Source organism: Citrus sinensis, chromosome 8 (assembly GCF_022201045.2).
Source record: "Citrus sinensis cultivar Valencia sweet orange chromosome 8, DVS_A1.0, whole genome shotgun sequence".
Lineage (NCBI taxonomy): Eukaryota > Viridiplantae > Streptophyta > Magnoliopsida > Sapindales > Rutaceae > Citrus > Citrus sinensis.
In genome coordinates this window covers 18,027,760-18,044,225 of record NC_068563.1, presented here as the reverse complement: position 1 = coordinate 18,044,225, position 16,466 = coordinate 18,027,760, and the positions used below count along the sequence as shown (strand labels likewise).

At 31.9% G+C, this 16,466-nt stretch overlaps 1 protein-coding gene and 1 long non-coding RNA gene across 2 annotated transcripts; both read left to right on the top strand.

Moving 5' to 3' along the window:
* The first annotated feature begins 8,472 nt into the window (after positions 1-8,472).
* Positions 8,473-10,364, top strand: LOC112495953 (uncharacterized). The gene is made up of 2 exons (XR_008051309.1): positions 8,473-9,707; positions 9,829-10,364. It is a non-coding gene; the product is annotated as an uncharacterized LOC112495953 (long non-coding RNA).
* Positions 10,365-14,316: 3,952 nt separating this feature from the next.
* Positions 14,317-16,131, top strand: LOC102616624 (60S ribosomal protein L30). The gene is made up of 6 exons (XM_025102232.2): positions 14,317-14,446; positions 14,527-14,565; positions 14,673-14,778; positions 14,895-14,996; positions 15,566-15,634; positions 15,728-16,131. The coding sequence occupies exons 2-6, from the start codon at positions 14,545-14,547 to the stop codon at positions 15,766-15,768; spliced, it is 339 nt and encodes a 112-aa protein (XP_024958000.1). The 5' UTR covers positions 14,317-14,446; positions 14,527-14,544; the 3' UTR covers positions 15,769-16,131.
* Positions 16,132-16,466: the final 335 nt, after the last annotated feature.

Here is a 16,466-nt window from a genome sequence, read left to right as displayed (position 1 = left end):
TAAAGTTTCTACCATTGGAAAAATAATCAAAAACAATTTGTGAGTGCTTGCTTGAAAAGGAGCACCTATTTAAATAACACATGAAGCTTGTGGCTAAATAATTCTAATGTGAACAGGAAAAGAAAACAGTAAAACAAAAAGCAAAAAGCAAACAGTGATTACATCATTAAAAACAATAATGTGAAAGGTAAAAAAAATTAAAATAAAAGGATATTGCTCACATCTTCCTCTGATTTTATATCCAATAACGGCTTGAATGCCTTCAATAGGTTAAGGATAGGCTTCCATCCAGTTTTCTTATAAACTGCAAACAAGGTTTTTAAAGCCAAATTCCTAAGACTAAACTATGCACTTTTTTTTTAATAGTTTCCATAAACTATGAATCTCACGTTGCATATATCTTCTCGGTGCGTCTCAAGAGATTGTAAGATATAGTCTAAAGATTCTTTACTCATGCCATTCTTGACGAATTTAATTTTATCTTCACGATTTACAGAAATCATTCTTAAAGTTTTATACCGTGGTTTATTGCAAGTAAGTCTTACACAATTAGGATATTTAAAGTCAAGCCACTTAGCTCTTTTGTTTTTAACAAATGTGCTTTTACTAAAATCAAACATGTAAGAAACAAATAGATAAGAAAACTCATCTACTAATCAGACCTTTGCTCTAATTAACCATCGAATGTTAGTAGGAATCCCATTAATCATTAACAAACGTAGTCGTTCACAATAAGCTTTGTAAATTTTCTTAAAAGCATTTTGAGGGAGAGAAGGAAAATGCTTATGCAATTTATATTGTATTTCTTCCTTACTTGATTTTGAGGTTTCAATTATTGTAGAAAACTGAAAATACTGACTTGAAAAGTCACCGAGTACTGTTATCCGTCATTTATACGGGAAAGTGAATTAAAATATATCAATGAAACAAATCAAGTCTACAAAATTAAGTCAAAAGCAAAAGAACAAAACAACAGAATAAAAACACACAATGAATATAATCAAACATGCAACTCACCTTCGTCCTTTTATTAAATTTACCTCAAGCTCCAATTGGAGTTCGTAAATACCACCAACTATTTCCTTAAGTTGTCTTTCTAGATCTTTAATGTGGGATACTAACACTGGTGGTTATAAATCCCAAATAAGATGTGATTTACAAAATTGAATAAAGCTTCTTAGGTGAAATTTTACACGTAGAAGTTCTTCCAAATGTTTCAAAAAAATCCTTCTCATGGAGGTATGCATGACAAATATAAAAACGGTGAAATAAAACACAACTTTCAAACAAACACATTTAAAAAAAACAACAACAACAACAACGTAATGCACTTCATTCAAGACATAAAAAAGAAAAAGAAAAAAATCAAATAACTCAAACAATAAATTAACAGTAAAATGAAATGACAAAAAGTTAAGACAAAAGACTTAATCAAGATTCGGTAGGTCACTCAAATTGATTTTGGTGTCTGCTTCATGTGGTTCGTATTCCAAATACAGTTTAAATCTTTTACCATAAACTTTAAATATGACATCGTTCTTTGGATTTTTAATTTTTATAGCCCTATATGAAAAAATAATGTGAACGATAAATAGGTCAAACCATCAAGAATACAATTTACGTGGAAATAGCTGTAGGTGAGAGTTGAATAAAAGCACTTTTCATCCTAGTGTAAAAGATTTTCTCATGATATGCTTATCATGAAAGATTTTCATCCGCTCCTTGTAATTGTTGGCACTTTCCTCTTCCTGGTCGCTTGTGAGTTAGGAATAAATTACCACTAAATAGGTTTGTTGATCTCTAAGGTACACATACTTTAATTCTTCTGGTAAGGGTTTCAATTCCAATTTTGGTGCTTCCTCTTCCTTTGTCTCCTTAAGGTGTATCGTGTCTTCAAAGTTCAATTAGCCATTATCATCTTCAGGTACCTGCGTAGAATTAAGTATTGAGCATATGTTAACAATATTATATTCTAATTCCTTACTTGATTCAAAAGAATTAGCAAAATAAATTTTCATAGAGTTCCTAAGTTTCTCATCCTAAATTTGTTCCTCAATGATTGGCTCAATGAGTTCAATATCCTCATTCTCATTATCTTTATCTTCCGTGTCGCAAGATCGTTTACACATGTTGAACACATTGAGTTCTAACTTCATGTTCCCGAAAGATAAATTCATTACTCAATTCCTGTAATTAATCAAAGCATTAGCAATAACTAAAAATGATCGACCTAATATGACAGGAATTTGCTTACATTCATCAGCAATTGGTTCTGTTTCCAAAACAATAAAATCTGTAATATATATGAATTTATCGAGTTGCATTAATACAACTTCAATTATTCATTTTAGTACCTTAATTGACTTATCGACAAGTAAAAGAGTGGTAGAGGTTGGTTTTAACTCACTAAGATTGAGTTGTTGATACACTGAATGAGGAAGCTAATTAACATTGGCACCAAGATCAAGTAGAGCGCGTCTAATTTTATTATCCCTAATAATGCAAGAAATAGTTGGACAACTAGGATCCTTGTATTTCAAAGCATTATTGGTTGAGAGAATAAAACTTACATGTTTTGCTAGAAAAGCTTTCTTTTGCATCTTATGTTTTCTTTTCACAGTACACATATCTTTTAGAAATTTAGCATAAGAAGGTACTTGCTTAATGATGTCCAACAAAGGAATATTGACCTTCACTTGTTTAAAGATTTCATAATTTTCTGGAATGTGGTTTGATTCCTTTGGCTTGATTAGTACTTGAGGAAATATGGGTATAAGAAGAGAGTTAATTATTTTTTCATGGGTTAAAGATTCGACAAACTCTTCCATACTCTCTTAAATTGAATCCTTACTAATTTCACGAGGGTCCAAAATGTGTTTTTCAATAACTCTACCACCATGAAGGATTATAACTGATTTAACTTGGCTTATATTTTGGTTTCATGTATTACCCATTTGAGGATGTTGTTGAATCTTGAGGTTTGGTTCAGGTTGAGTAGGAAACTTACTTTTCATGCATGGTGAGGGCTGATGTAAGTTTGGAGATAGTTTTTGTCAAATTGGTCAAGGTTTGCATGATTTGATTATTGATCGACTCTTGTTTTTCATGAATGCAATGTATTTTCCAAAGTTTTTCTTGGTGGTGAGACATATAGTGGGTAACTCCATGAGTTTTAGAATTCTGACATGGAAGAGTTGGTTATGAAGGTTGTGTATGATTGTCATTTCTCCAACTAAAATTTAAGTGATTTCTCCAACCAAAGTTGTAAGTTTGGGAGTATGGATTGGTATTTGGCTTTTTGGAATTATCGATGACATTTACTTGTTCATGCAAACTTTCTTTTAAAGTTAGCAAGATTGTACAATTCTGTGTAGAATGGTCAGTAAAATTGTAATCATAACATGAAATATCTTGAACAAACTTTACATAATCATTCTTTTTCTCTAATGCTTCGACTTTTCTAGCTAAGAATGCAAATTTGGCTTAAAGGTCATCCATAAGGTTGTACATGCCTTTACCAGATGGAGATGACTAGGGTTTACTCAATGACTTATACAAACCAACAGTGTCCTAATGTTATGCATTCTCTACTATATAATCAAGATATTCTAATGCATCTTAAGGACTTTTATCCCTAAATTCACCATTAGACATCATTTTAATGACATGTTCACTTTGGGATATTAGTCACCATTACACTAACCTCCATGTTTCAAAACTGTGGCGTGGGTAAATGTTAAGTAGCTCTTTCATTCCAAGTTCTGATAGATCCTGACCTAAGATTTTATAGCCAAGTTTTATCTTTTTCCTTTAATGAGAAAGGGAAAAAGTCTGATTTTATCGTGTTATAATTTTGATCAGTAGAAGTGTTACAAACTTCCTCAAATTCTCTCAAATGCAGGTATGAATTTTAAGATTCAAAACCATGAAAAATAGGTAGACGTTAAATGATATTAGGTTTGAAATTAAAACAAGATGCGTCAAGAGAAAAAACTACGCATGATGGTGACTCTGCTCTAGTAGGATGCATGAAATCTCTAAGTGTCCTATGTTGTTCATGAAGATTTTGCAAGGCTTGGTTATCTTTGTGCTTTGAAAAGTTATCAACTCTGATGTCGGCCATGGCCAAGGGTGGTGGAGGTGATTTTCTAATTAATCTGTCACTATTTGTACAAGACCAACATCGCATGCAATGCTGATGATGTGTGTTAAGATGATGCACAAACAAATGGATAATGCATAAAATACCAAATGAAAATTGCACAATTAGAAAAAAATGAAAATTAAATAACCAAATAATATAAATGTACAAAAATTAAAAATAATTAAGCATAAATAAATTGAAAATTAATTAACTGAAATTAAAATATTAGACGATTAAACCAACCATAAAAATAAAATAACTAAAGGCAACAAGAAAATAACACATTAACAAAATATTAACAATTTAGACAGCATTTTAAAATCAGCCATATAATAAAACATAAATTAATTACAGAATAAAAGTTATATAATTTAATGTACAAGAATAAAAATAGATAAACTGAAATAGATTAATTGAAATTTAAATAACAATTTAGACAGTTGAACCAACCATATAAATTAACAATAAAAAAAAGAAAAAAGAAAAAAAGAAAAAAGAAAAAGTGCAGAAATTAAAAGAAAGAAAGAAAGAAAAGAAACACTTATCTTAAGAGATGGAACTTTCCTCCTCCCCTTTTTTCAAACAACTTTTAAGAATTACCAGCCAATTAAATTAAGTCTAGCCTTAATGATAGTTTTAAAAGTCCAAATTCATGTCCATTATGTCCATAAAGTCCAAAAGTCCAAAGGATAAGTCATAATATAAAGATTCAAGTTCCAATTCAGTTTAGGGACTGAGTTGCAATAGTTTCTAGTTCAAAATGAAATTCTTTGCAAGTTTTATGGCAATTCTATGATTATAAGAGAGAGGAGGGAGCTAACTGAAATTTTATGAAATAAAATTAGAAAAAAAAGAGTGACGTTGAAGGAGGATGCAAAACACCGATAATAATTGACAAAAGAGAGCAATAAAATAAAAATGAAATTGACACCAAATTTAAGAAATTCTCCGACAACGATGCTAAAAATTTGACATGACTCAAAAGTATTATTACTTTCAAGTATAAGAGTGTTTAGTTATAATATAATCTGGTAAGTCCTGAGTCGAACCACAAAGAATTTAAAAATCTAGTGGTCAATTATTAGACAAAAATTCATTGCAGAAAGAGTAATTAATAGGAACTAATCTAAAAATTGCTAAAGTTATGGGATCTACTTTCGGGTTTTAAATTATGGTCATAACACTCTCTCATATTTGTATTTTGTATTTCTTTTGTCAGTTAATTATTATGTCATTTAATTCTTAACCAACCATTAATATGGATAAATATGAGATCAAGTACTTAGTGTGCCACAACTATATTAGCTTGTCGATATTATATCAAAATATCATATAAATCCAAGGAGATCTAGATTTATAAATTAACATGATATAAAAGAAATCGGTAAAGAAGAAAAATACAAACTAATAAAATAAACTTGAAAACTCACTTAATAGAGTAATTAATTTAATAATTTGAATTCTTAAACTTCACCTTTCACCTCAACTAATAAAGTTGACTACTCATATTGAAAAACAAAACACTCATTTTATTTAACAAACTTCCAAAATATATTACAAGAGAATGAACTGCACAAAAGAATAAATTTTTCTAAGCCTTAGTCTCAGCTTCCTCTCTTCTCTCCCCCCTCTCTTCTCTTCGCCCCTCTCTTTCGTCTCAGTATTCTTGATTTTATAGGCAACTGATCATGCCATCTTCTTTTATTTTTTTTATTTTTTTATTTTTTTATAGTATATATACATAGAAATGCCTGTTAGACAAGTGGCAAAATGGCCACCTAATTATCACGAGCCTGTTTGCTCACTTTTTTATTTTATTTTATTTTATTAATTATATCTCCTCAATAATACATTCCAAATAGCTCTAGGAATTCTTCTTTGTTTTCTACTTTCGGTCCAATTTCTTCTTTATTCCGAAAATATTTACAATATGAGAATTAACATACTGCAAATTAATTTAACACAAAAATTTATTAGAGGAGTATTAAGATAAAATGGCTCTAGGAATTCTTCTTTGTTTTCTACTTTCGGTCCAATTTCTTCTTTATTCCGAAAATATTTACAATATGAGAATTAACATACTGCAAATTAATTTAACACAAAAATTTATTAGAGGAGTATTAAGATAAAATGGATCTAGGAATTCTTCTTTGTTTTCTACTTTCGGTCCAATTTCTTCTTTATTCCGAAAATATTTACAATATGAGAATTAACATACTGCAAATTAATTTAACACAAAAATTTATTAGAGGAGTATTAAGATAATTTTATTTTATTAATTATATCTCCTCAATAATACATTCCAAATGGCTCTAGGAATTCTTCTTTGTTTTCTACTTTCGGCCCAATTTCTTCTTTATTCCGAAAATATTTACAATATGAGAATTAACATACTGCAAATTAATTTAACAAAAAAATTTATTAGAGGAGTATTAAGATAATTTAAGAATAATGAGCTCATTAATTAACACTGTAAGTGAAAAAATAATAATTTTATCTTTATTAAATTTATATTTTTTTTAATGTCAATCAAATGTCTCCAAATCTCATTAGTCTAAAAAATTTCTAATAATTAACTAATACATTTCTTGATATATGTCATCTGCAAGGAAAGGTAGTTGTGCTTGGAATTTTTTTTTTGAATAGCTTTCATTAAAGTTATTTCTCTGTCTTTCACAATAAACGTTGGTAACATATTCTCTTCCATTATACTTTTTAGTCTCTTCAATGCCCAAATATAGTTATTCTCCCGCTCTGATTCAAGATTAGCAAAGCAAACTAAAAATGTCAAATCAGTTAATGTAACATCAACTGTCTCTAGTAATGACATATCATGCCTATTGGTTTTATTTGTGCAATCTATAATCAATACTTGCGGGAAAGCTTGCAACAACTCTATTGTAGAAGGGCATGCTAAAAATAAATCTTTGATGCAGCCTGTATGCACATCATTTCTATGCCACTCAATATATTTATGCTCAGTCAATTTACTCATAAATAGTTGCATTTAGAAACGCCCAGCTTATTCTATCACCTTATATTTTCATCAGGCATTGTAGATTGCTCACATTATAGTGGCATTATGCATATATTTTTTCTTTAAGACATATAATATATCTCTTGGTTTAACATTGTTCTTCAACATATCAACCAATAAATTAGTCTCCACTTTATTAAGTCTACCAATAAATGCCTTCCAGATATTGTGTAGCAAAATGGTTATGGAACTCACATATCACTATCAATACCCACTCATCATTATTTGCTAATTTCTAACCTTTTAGTTTAGATGGACACTTACATTTCTTTGTTCCAAGCCATTTTGGCTTGGGACCTTGAGGACATTTATGTCTATAAACAGCACTACTTTCACATATGAAAATTATCCTTAGTTTTCTACCATTTGATATTACATTAGATTTTTCAATCACAATAACAACTCAATTTCTCTTTCCAACATCTCGTGTCCATTCAATTAGTGATCCTCAAATTGAAAAAATATGTAAACAAAAGAAAATATGGCTTACCTAACTAGATATTGTATATTATGCATGAGAATAGAAACAAAAGAAGAATTAATTAATACATACAATTTCAGTCTTTAATGTATTAGTATTGTCCAAAACCACTAATTCATTTGAAACATCACAATTATGAGTTAATCTTTCATCCTAATAAGAATGAATGATAAATTAAATGACAAAAATAAATTTAGTACATCAAAGACAAGAAAATCATGCATACAAAAATGCCAGTAGCAAATTACTCAAACAGTCGACATATATGCTTTGAAAAATTTTGACTCAATAAGCTAAAAGGTAAATTAATTCCTAACACAAAATTGTAAACAAACCCGTAAAAAAATCCCATAAAACTAAGTTCTAATTTTTTATTTTTAATCAACAGAGAAAACTAGAAGATACTAAGCATAAACTACTTTCCATCACCATGTGAACGAACCACTTGTAAATAAAAAATTGTTTTTAGAAAACAAAAATTAAAACTTACTAACTCGTTTTCAAATTCTTCCCATGACATATCTTCTACCTCAATCAATGGAATATTAAGTACTTTTTCTTTTCCAGATTCTTCCCTTTGCATTTCTTTTTCCTTCGTCACTGCAATATTGACCCTTTTTTTTTTTTTTGAATAGTTAGGAAAGAGTTCAAGAGCATAAAAATTCTTGGTTTTATATGGTATAATAAGTTTAATTTTTAAATTATAATAACTAATAATTATTTATTTATCTATTTTATTCATTTCACCTAAGGATAATATTGTAGTTTAGAAAATCTAATAAGTGGGTGGTCTATATATGAAGGGGGTCCAGCTACCGTGCCCCCAGGACACCGTGCCCCCTTCATTTGTCATTATCTAGTCCAGCCGTTAGATTATAAAGAGTGTTATCCAACGGTTGAGATTTTAGTCACGAACAAATGATGTGAAGCGGGCAACAGCCAAAACCCATTTGTGGTACAAGATTAGTTTTAGGGTTCTGCAAATCCTTAACCGTATTTGGCTTGACGTGAGCGATTTCCCTAAAGCAACCACCACTTTCATAATTGTGTGTGACTACAGCTGCAGCAACGACGCCGGATTAAATTTTCGAAGACGATTGTGGTGACTTGTGGATTTGTTGTGGTCTTATTGAAGAAATGGAAAGGATTGTATAAACCATCATTAAGATTAGTGAAATTTTAATGTGAGATTTGTGACGCGAATCATTTGTAGCTGATAATATAGTTGGTGCGAAATTAGATTTCATATGGATAATGGGAAGATGTGAGAGTGCTGGGCGTAAATTTTTAAATTAAATTTCTGGAAATTTTATGAACAATGTAGTAATATAAAGGAGTTTTTCACTATTATTTTTATGTTAATAAACACGTGTATTGAAATTGTAAGAGAGGGATTTTAGCAACAGAAATTCAGGCTAGTGGCAGCTGAACCTGAAATAATTGAGTTGAATATTGTTGCTGCGAATAATGTGGTGAGAAGTCGGATTTCGTATAGAGAAGTAGAAAATAGTGGAGGAGTAAAAGGGGAAAAATATTGAAAATGATTTAGGGATTATACTCTAGCAGCTGAACACGACCCATTTAAAGCTGTATGATTGATGAGAAACTTGTGGTTTGTTCTGTGTATTTGCCATATTTCCTTTTCTTTATCTTCAGGCTGACTACGCCTTCGACTGCAACTTTGGAGAAGCATATGCCATATTTCCTTTTCTTTATCTTCAGGCTGACTATGCCTTCGGCTGTGACTTTGTAGAAGCATCTACGAAGTCACAAGTTAGATGTGAATCACACAGAAATTTTGAAAATGATATCATAATTTCTTGTGCTTGTATAATAACAATGGGACTAATTAGTTTAGATGTTTTGTATGTTTTTAAGTTAATGTAATAAAAATTGAATGTATGTCTGGCAATTCAACCGTAAGGGGGAAGTTAGTAAGTTGTACGATGAACATGTGTGGAAAGTACAAACAGGAAAAGTGAAATTGCAGCAAGTAATAAAATGAAGTTAAGTGCAAGCATTTAGATGGTGATACAGGGGAAATGGTACATGTTTACAGCTCGTTGTACATATGTTTCATTGACTGTATGCTAATCTGACAAGCATTTAACTGTATGCTAATGTAACAAATAGCTGATCAGTTAACAATTGCCCATGTCATAATAGTTTCAGTACACTCCATATTTGGCTGAAACTCTTATTGCTGGACATGACTTCTTGCGAGTACTATCAAGCATCAGTGATGATGACTCCATAAGTAAGTTTGTCACACAGTAATTCATAATTGCGTTTTCACTTACTCTTTTTGCTATTTGAAATTGCAGGCCTGTAAAGGTGACAATGTCCCAACATGCATGATCCCTAATGCTGCCATGTGCTCGCCCTTCCACATCTGCCCATGTTATCTTTCTTCCTATGATTAAAGCCGAAGCTTATCTATTTCTCACATTCAAACCAATGCTGTCAAAGGAACTCCACCAACTAGGATACTTATACACATTCTATATGCTCTATATTTACTGTTATTTCACAATATAACCTACTTCAACTGTGTTTTGATAAGCATTCATTACTTTATGGGACATGTTTCAATGTTATGGATGTACGACAATTATGTGTTTTGAACTCCTGTTGTATATTTCTTATGTCGACATTGCAGCTTGGATTTTTGAATCCACCTTTATACGTATGCAGTTCCAGTATCTTCTCACTGTTACAGTTATGTTTGCCGTCTATTAATTAAACCTGCTTGTCCATCTCTTCCCTTGCATTTACTTGTGCATCACCATTTACTTCATTTACACCCATTACCAAATCAAACTGGATTTGGAAGCATCTCTTCATTTGGTTAACTATTCTTCTTTATATCCATTTTATGCCAACTAAGGCTATTATTTAATCAACTAACAAATTACAAATATCTTGGCCATATGATCATTCTCCTTTTATTCAACCACCCAATGTTTAGAGACATTTAAGTATTTCAAGCCCAGCCATTGGTGATACTAATGTAACAACACATGCGTTGATTTTTCAGCTACCATCAATTTCATATGTGCAGTTTGCCGAACTCATTTTCCCATTTTGATACATTTTCGTACTTGCTCCATGCTTTATTCCAATTCTGCTTGTCATTCAAATCCTAACCAAAATCATTTTAAATCAATTACCAATCCATAATTTTTGTTTCTCTCCACTCCACAATTTGTTGTCTTACCTATCTAAGTTACTGTTAATGCAGCTATATTTTGCTTCCCACTTAATTCATTTAACTCTTTCCTATTTCTTTTAAGAGGAACAAATAAAATACTTCATATCCTTTCACTATTACAACTGCTCAATATTTTATGCCTCCTACAACAATGAAACTGTTACTAATCTACATATTATTGTCCCTCGACAAAGTATTTGCTTATACATTTATTTGTGCCAGCTAACATGTTTATTGTTATGGAAACCAACATCTTCTTGTTTTCTTAAACAATATATTAGCAGTGTCAACAGTTCCAGTCTAATTACCTGCACTCTCGGTTTGGTTCATCTGCAACGTGGCGTTTTCAGCATTGCACATTCTTCACCCTTTTCATCTAACGATGACTTCACTACAAGACGAAATGTGGGGGCACGGTGCCCTGGGGGCTGATAATTAATGGAAGATTGTCAGTTTTCCTTTTATTAAAATTAATATATACTACTCACTCCCTACTATTTTTATAATAACTAATAGCCTCTTTGGCAGCATAATTCTGTAGTATTACCTTAATTTTTAAATATATTTTTATTTATATTTATTATAAATAAAATAAATAATAGAAATTAAAATAAAAAATTAAGTATTAAAAATAAAAAATATATATTTTAATGTGAATAAAAAATTAATAACAAAATATTTTTTGTACTCTTTGTTATCTTATAGATTTATTATAAGAAAATATTTATAAAATATTTTTCTTGTATTTTTTAAATATCCTATCATGACGAGATGATAGCTGTTGCGGATGGTGGTGGGGTATCTTATATAGAGGTTGACAGTTCTCAACCACTTTTTGGCTAAATGATTTGTTTTTTAATTTTAGTATCATTTTAGTAAATCAACAATGAAGATTCTAATAATTTTTTTTTTTGATACACTAATTTATTATACTCAGAGCTCTACTAATATTTACAATCAGAGATCAGTCGAAATTCTCCTAAATAATCTTATTACAGCACTGCTTAAATGCAAACTCTCACTTAAAGTTGGAGGGAGATCTACCCTCATTGTTAATATTGAAGGGAGATCGATTCTACCCCATTGTGGGAAGATAAATAAACCTCTATTATACAAGGGAGTCGAGCACGCTGGGACTCGAACCCATGCGCCCAAGGTTGTTGGGCGCATGGGTGTGGTAATAGGCTACGGGCCCATTGGCGAAAATTCTAATAATATTAAATTGACTTTAATGACCTCTTACAACAAGTGGTGATTAGGGATGACAATGGGCACCGCTCGCAGCGGGTTTGTCATTACCAAACCCAAACCCGCACAAAATTTAAATTACCAAACCCATCCGCAACCCGCAGCGGGTTTTAATTTTTTTACAAAAATCCACCCGCAGCGGGTTTTAACAATTACCAAACCCGTAATGGTATCCGGCGGATTTTTTACGGGTTTCCGTATTTAAAATCACAAATGTTTAATATATAAATTTATAATAATAACCTCAAATTCCATATAACATACTTAATTTTATATTTAAATAATGTAAATAAAAAATTAAAATTTCCACATCAATTCAACACAAATTCTCAAATTTAAGTATAAATTACACAAATTCATTTAAAAAACACAAACTAGTATCTAAAAATAATAATTATATTTCATATTATCATTTAAAACAAGCTTCAAGAGGAGATATTCATTTCATTCACCACCATAAGCACCCATCCAACACAATGCCTATAATAATAATTAAGATTAATATTTTCAAATACTAATTCAAAGAAAAATGCCTTTAGTTTTCTTTAGATTATGACTTTAGAATAAGATATAGGCCACATACACACATACACAACTTTGAGCCTTTGGCTATTTGGTAATTTAATTAATGACATTATTTTCTTTATACATTTTTAGATTTAAATTAAATTAAAAATATTTGAAAAAAATATTGCGGGTTTGGTAGATATCCATGCAGGTATCCACCGGATATAAGGTTAATACCAAACACACCCGCATCCATGTGCGGGTTTTAATTTATAATACTAAACCCGCCCGCAACGGGTAAAATTACCCGCAACGGGCAGGTTTTGGCGGGTGGGTTTGGGCGAATTTGCAGGTTTGCGAATTTACGGGTACAATTGCCATCCCTAGTGGTGATTGATAGGGGTGTCAAAAAAATCCGCCCGGATCAATCCAGTCGGGCAAAATCCGGACCACATATACTAAAAACACGGGTCAGGGCATAAAATCTTAAAATCCGGACATTTTCGGGCAGGATTCCGGGTTCAATACCAAAAGCCTGGAACCCGGACCCAGCTTCTTAATAAATAAATAAATAGAAATATAAATAGCAAAATCAAAACCCAAACCCAAATACCCAATGGTGAAATCAAATCCCTAATTTGAAAAGCATAAGCAGCAACGCTGCCAGGCTGCCGCGCCTCCAACGATCCAAGCCAGCAGCACTGCACCAGTAACCGCCCACCGCGAAGGAAGTCTTAGGCTCTGTGATTGTAGGCTTGTAGCTTCCTTTTCCCAGTAAAATGAACTGTTGATTTTAAGTGCCGGATCATGTTTACAACATGTTCAGAGCCCTTTTGAGTTGTGTAGTTTCTAGAGGATGATGGGTTGTAAAGCTCTTGTTTTTTTTTAGATTCCATGAAACTTGTTGCTGTTTGCTAAGTACACTATTCAGAGGGTTCCTTTCGGCTTTGGGTGAAAAGAAAGTAGAGAAAAAAGTTATGCCCTCTTTTGTTCAAAGGATCGGTTCATCCACCCCTACATGCGGGCTTAGAAGCCCGAATAAAAAATCCAGGCCCGAGAGATGTCAGGCTTAAACTCGGCCCGCACGTTTAAAAAGCCGGTCTTAACCCGGGTTCGGGCAGCTGTTTCACTCATCCGGTTCAATCCTGGGCAGCACCAAACTCAGACCGGACCTAGGGTTTTGCCAAACCCAGTGATCGATAATAAATTGCTAATAGTGGATGAGGATGATTGGTAATAAGAGTTATGAATTAATAAAAATAAATAATAAATATTATTTTTAATATAAATAAAAATATGTAATATTAAAATATACATTACCGTACACATTACACCAAACATAATACTTTATAAATTTTAATATATTTTAATCAAATTCATTTTACACCATACCGAACAACCAGAATGCGAAATCTGTCGGTTTATTTTTAAATTCTATAAAATTTTAAAGGGTCTCTCTATCTTACATGCATGTAAGATACACTCTCCTCACATGAATAGTGTGTGAGTCCCACACATACACTATTCATGTGAGGGGAATGTATCTTACATGCATGTAAGATAGAGATTGCCAATTTTAAATATTAGTAATAGTAACTATTTAGAAATTATTTATATTTTACCAAATTTTTGGGTTCAAAATTCCAGTTAAAAATTGAAAAACTAAAATAGAAGTACACGTGAATTGCACGTGTTCGTTGCCCTTCAGGAGGAGCAGCGATAAAGAAACCCTAGACGAGTTTAAAACTGCGGGTGCGGCGTCTCCTCTTCTAGGGCTGGTTTGTTATTTTGCCGCCGCTCGCGAAGTCTTTTTTGGGTGTAAGCTCTAAACCAAACCCCAAAAACCATTTCATGTTTTTGTATTGTCATTAACTTTTCTCTTTGATCTTATTTTCCAGGCAACCAAACAATCGAAAATGGTTACAAGCAAGAAGACAGTAAGACGCCAATTTCACTTTCTATTCATTTACTCACTTCAGCTAACACTTTCACAATCATTTTTTTTAATTAAATTTTTCTGGGTTTTTTGTATTCATTATTGCAGAAGAAGACTCATGAGAGCATCAACAATAGGTTGGCTCTTGTGATGAAGAGCGGCAAATACACTCTTGGTTACAAAACTGTTCTTCGATCTCTCAGGACCTCTAAGGGTTTGTTTGTTTGTTTTTTTTTTCCTGATGAGTTTTGGAACTGAAAGTTTCGTTTTCTATTATAAAGTTTTTGATTTTTGATTTGGGACTTTTGTGGGTTGTTGATTTTTTGACAGGAAAGTTGATTATTTTGTCAAATAATTGCCCACCGTTGAGAAAATCAGAGATTGAGTACTATGCTATGCTTGCTAAAGTTGGTGTACACCACTATAATGGAAGTAAGTTTTATTTGTGTTTGCTTTTGTTTCTGCTTTCTTTTATTGTTTTTGTTGATTTGGATGTTGTCCCTTTCTTGTGTTGCTATTTTGATTTCAATACCAAATTGTCATAGATTCTAGTGTAATTATGCTTTTTTTCTACTGTCACAGCTATGCTAGTTTGTTTTGTATTATGAAATGGGAGGCAGATGTGTATGAAAATGTTGAAAACTATGATCCATTTTGGAATAAAAAGTTTGGGTTGCATGAATTCAAAATGAGTGTTTCACCATTTGCATTTACTTTCCTAGCTTTTGGGAGTGTAATGGGTTTTTAATTGATGGATTTTAGTGTTTGGAACTCCATTAACATTTGGCAAGTTTCACGTTTTGTCTCTAAATGTGTCTATTTGATCTGCTTGCTGTAGCTTTCTATAATCATAACTCTTTATATTAGTATTTTATCTCTTCTGCTATTTGGTCAAAAACTTTGCTTAGTTGATCCTATATTTCTCACTTGATAACTGTAGTTTGCGGTTATTACCTCTTGTTATTTAATTGACATTGCATATTTGTTTGATAATTTTCTAGACAATGTCGATTTGGGAACAGCATGTGGAAAGTACTTCCGTGTGTCTTGCTTGAGCATTATTGATCCAGGTATGATCTGACGTTGCGATATCAACTCTGCTTTCTAACTGTTGATGCGAGCTGCAGCTACAGGAATTAACTATGCCGTTCTCTGTTTCGCAGGTGATTCTGATATCATCAAGTCACTTCCAGGAGACCACTAAGCCTGATTCAGAGTTAAAACCTGCATCTTAGTGATCAGGTTGTTTAGTTGCAGAATGCTGTTTCTCAATTCAAAATTTCCTTTGAACATCCTTGAGATGCAGTTTCTTATATACTCCAATTTTGAATGTCATGCTGGATATTTTGTATGTTTTCAATTTTGCAATTTGGATCAATTCACCTTTGCTCATGTCTTGTTTTCTCGTTGGACTGGAGTTCTAAGTTTTATGAACTTATTATATTGTTAGAATCTAGCTTTTGGATTGATTTTTTTCTAGTAAGAGTTTGAACCTCATTTGTAGATTTTACAAATTGATGATGATTACTGTATTGGGTAATGGAATTGGGTTATGAAGATTCGTTAATCTGCTGTGGCTTAACTTTTGATTTTTTGGCTAAGAGCGGTATTTTGTGGGATTAACCTATCTGTTCCAGTCAACTTTGGTTCACAATAATTCAAATAGATCTATCAAGTGTACTTCATTGGAAGTAAATGATTGATCAAGTGATAATGCTGCCTTTTGATTGATCCATCCAATTTTAAGATTACAAATATAAAATGCTGGAGGTTTGTATGAAGGAATGGTGGAACTCATTTCATTATATATGTGATGGAGACGTGTCGCTTTTGAGAGCAAAGAAACGCTTGCTCTTGGCCTCATATTGTTTTATTCACCTTATTAAGTTTTTTATACGTCAG

What these genes read in the sequence shown, in the direction of transcription:
- LOC102616624 (XM_025102232.2), top strand. Translation starts at nt 14,545, where the DNA reads ATGGTTACAAGCAAGAAGACA. An exon ending in TGTACACCACTATAATGGAA is followed by an intron (nt 14,997 to 15,565) that starts GTAAGTTTTATT and finishes ATAATTTTCTAG; the next exon opens with ACAATGTCGATTTGGGAACA. An exon ending in CTTGAGCATTATTGATCCAG is followed by an intron (nt 15,635 to 15,727) that starts GTATGATCTGAC and finishes TCTGTTTCGCAG; the next exon opens with GTGATTCTGATATCATCAAG.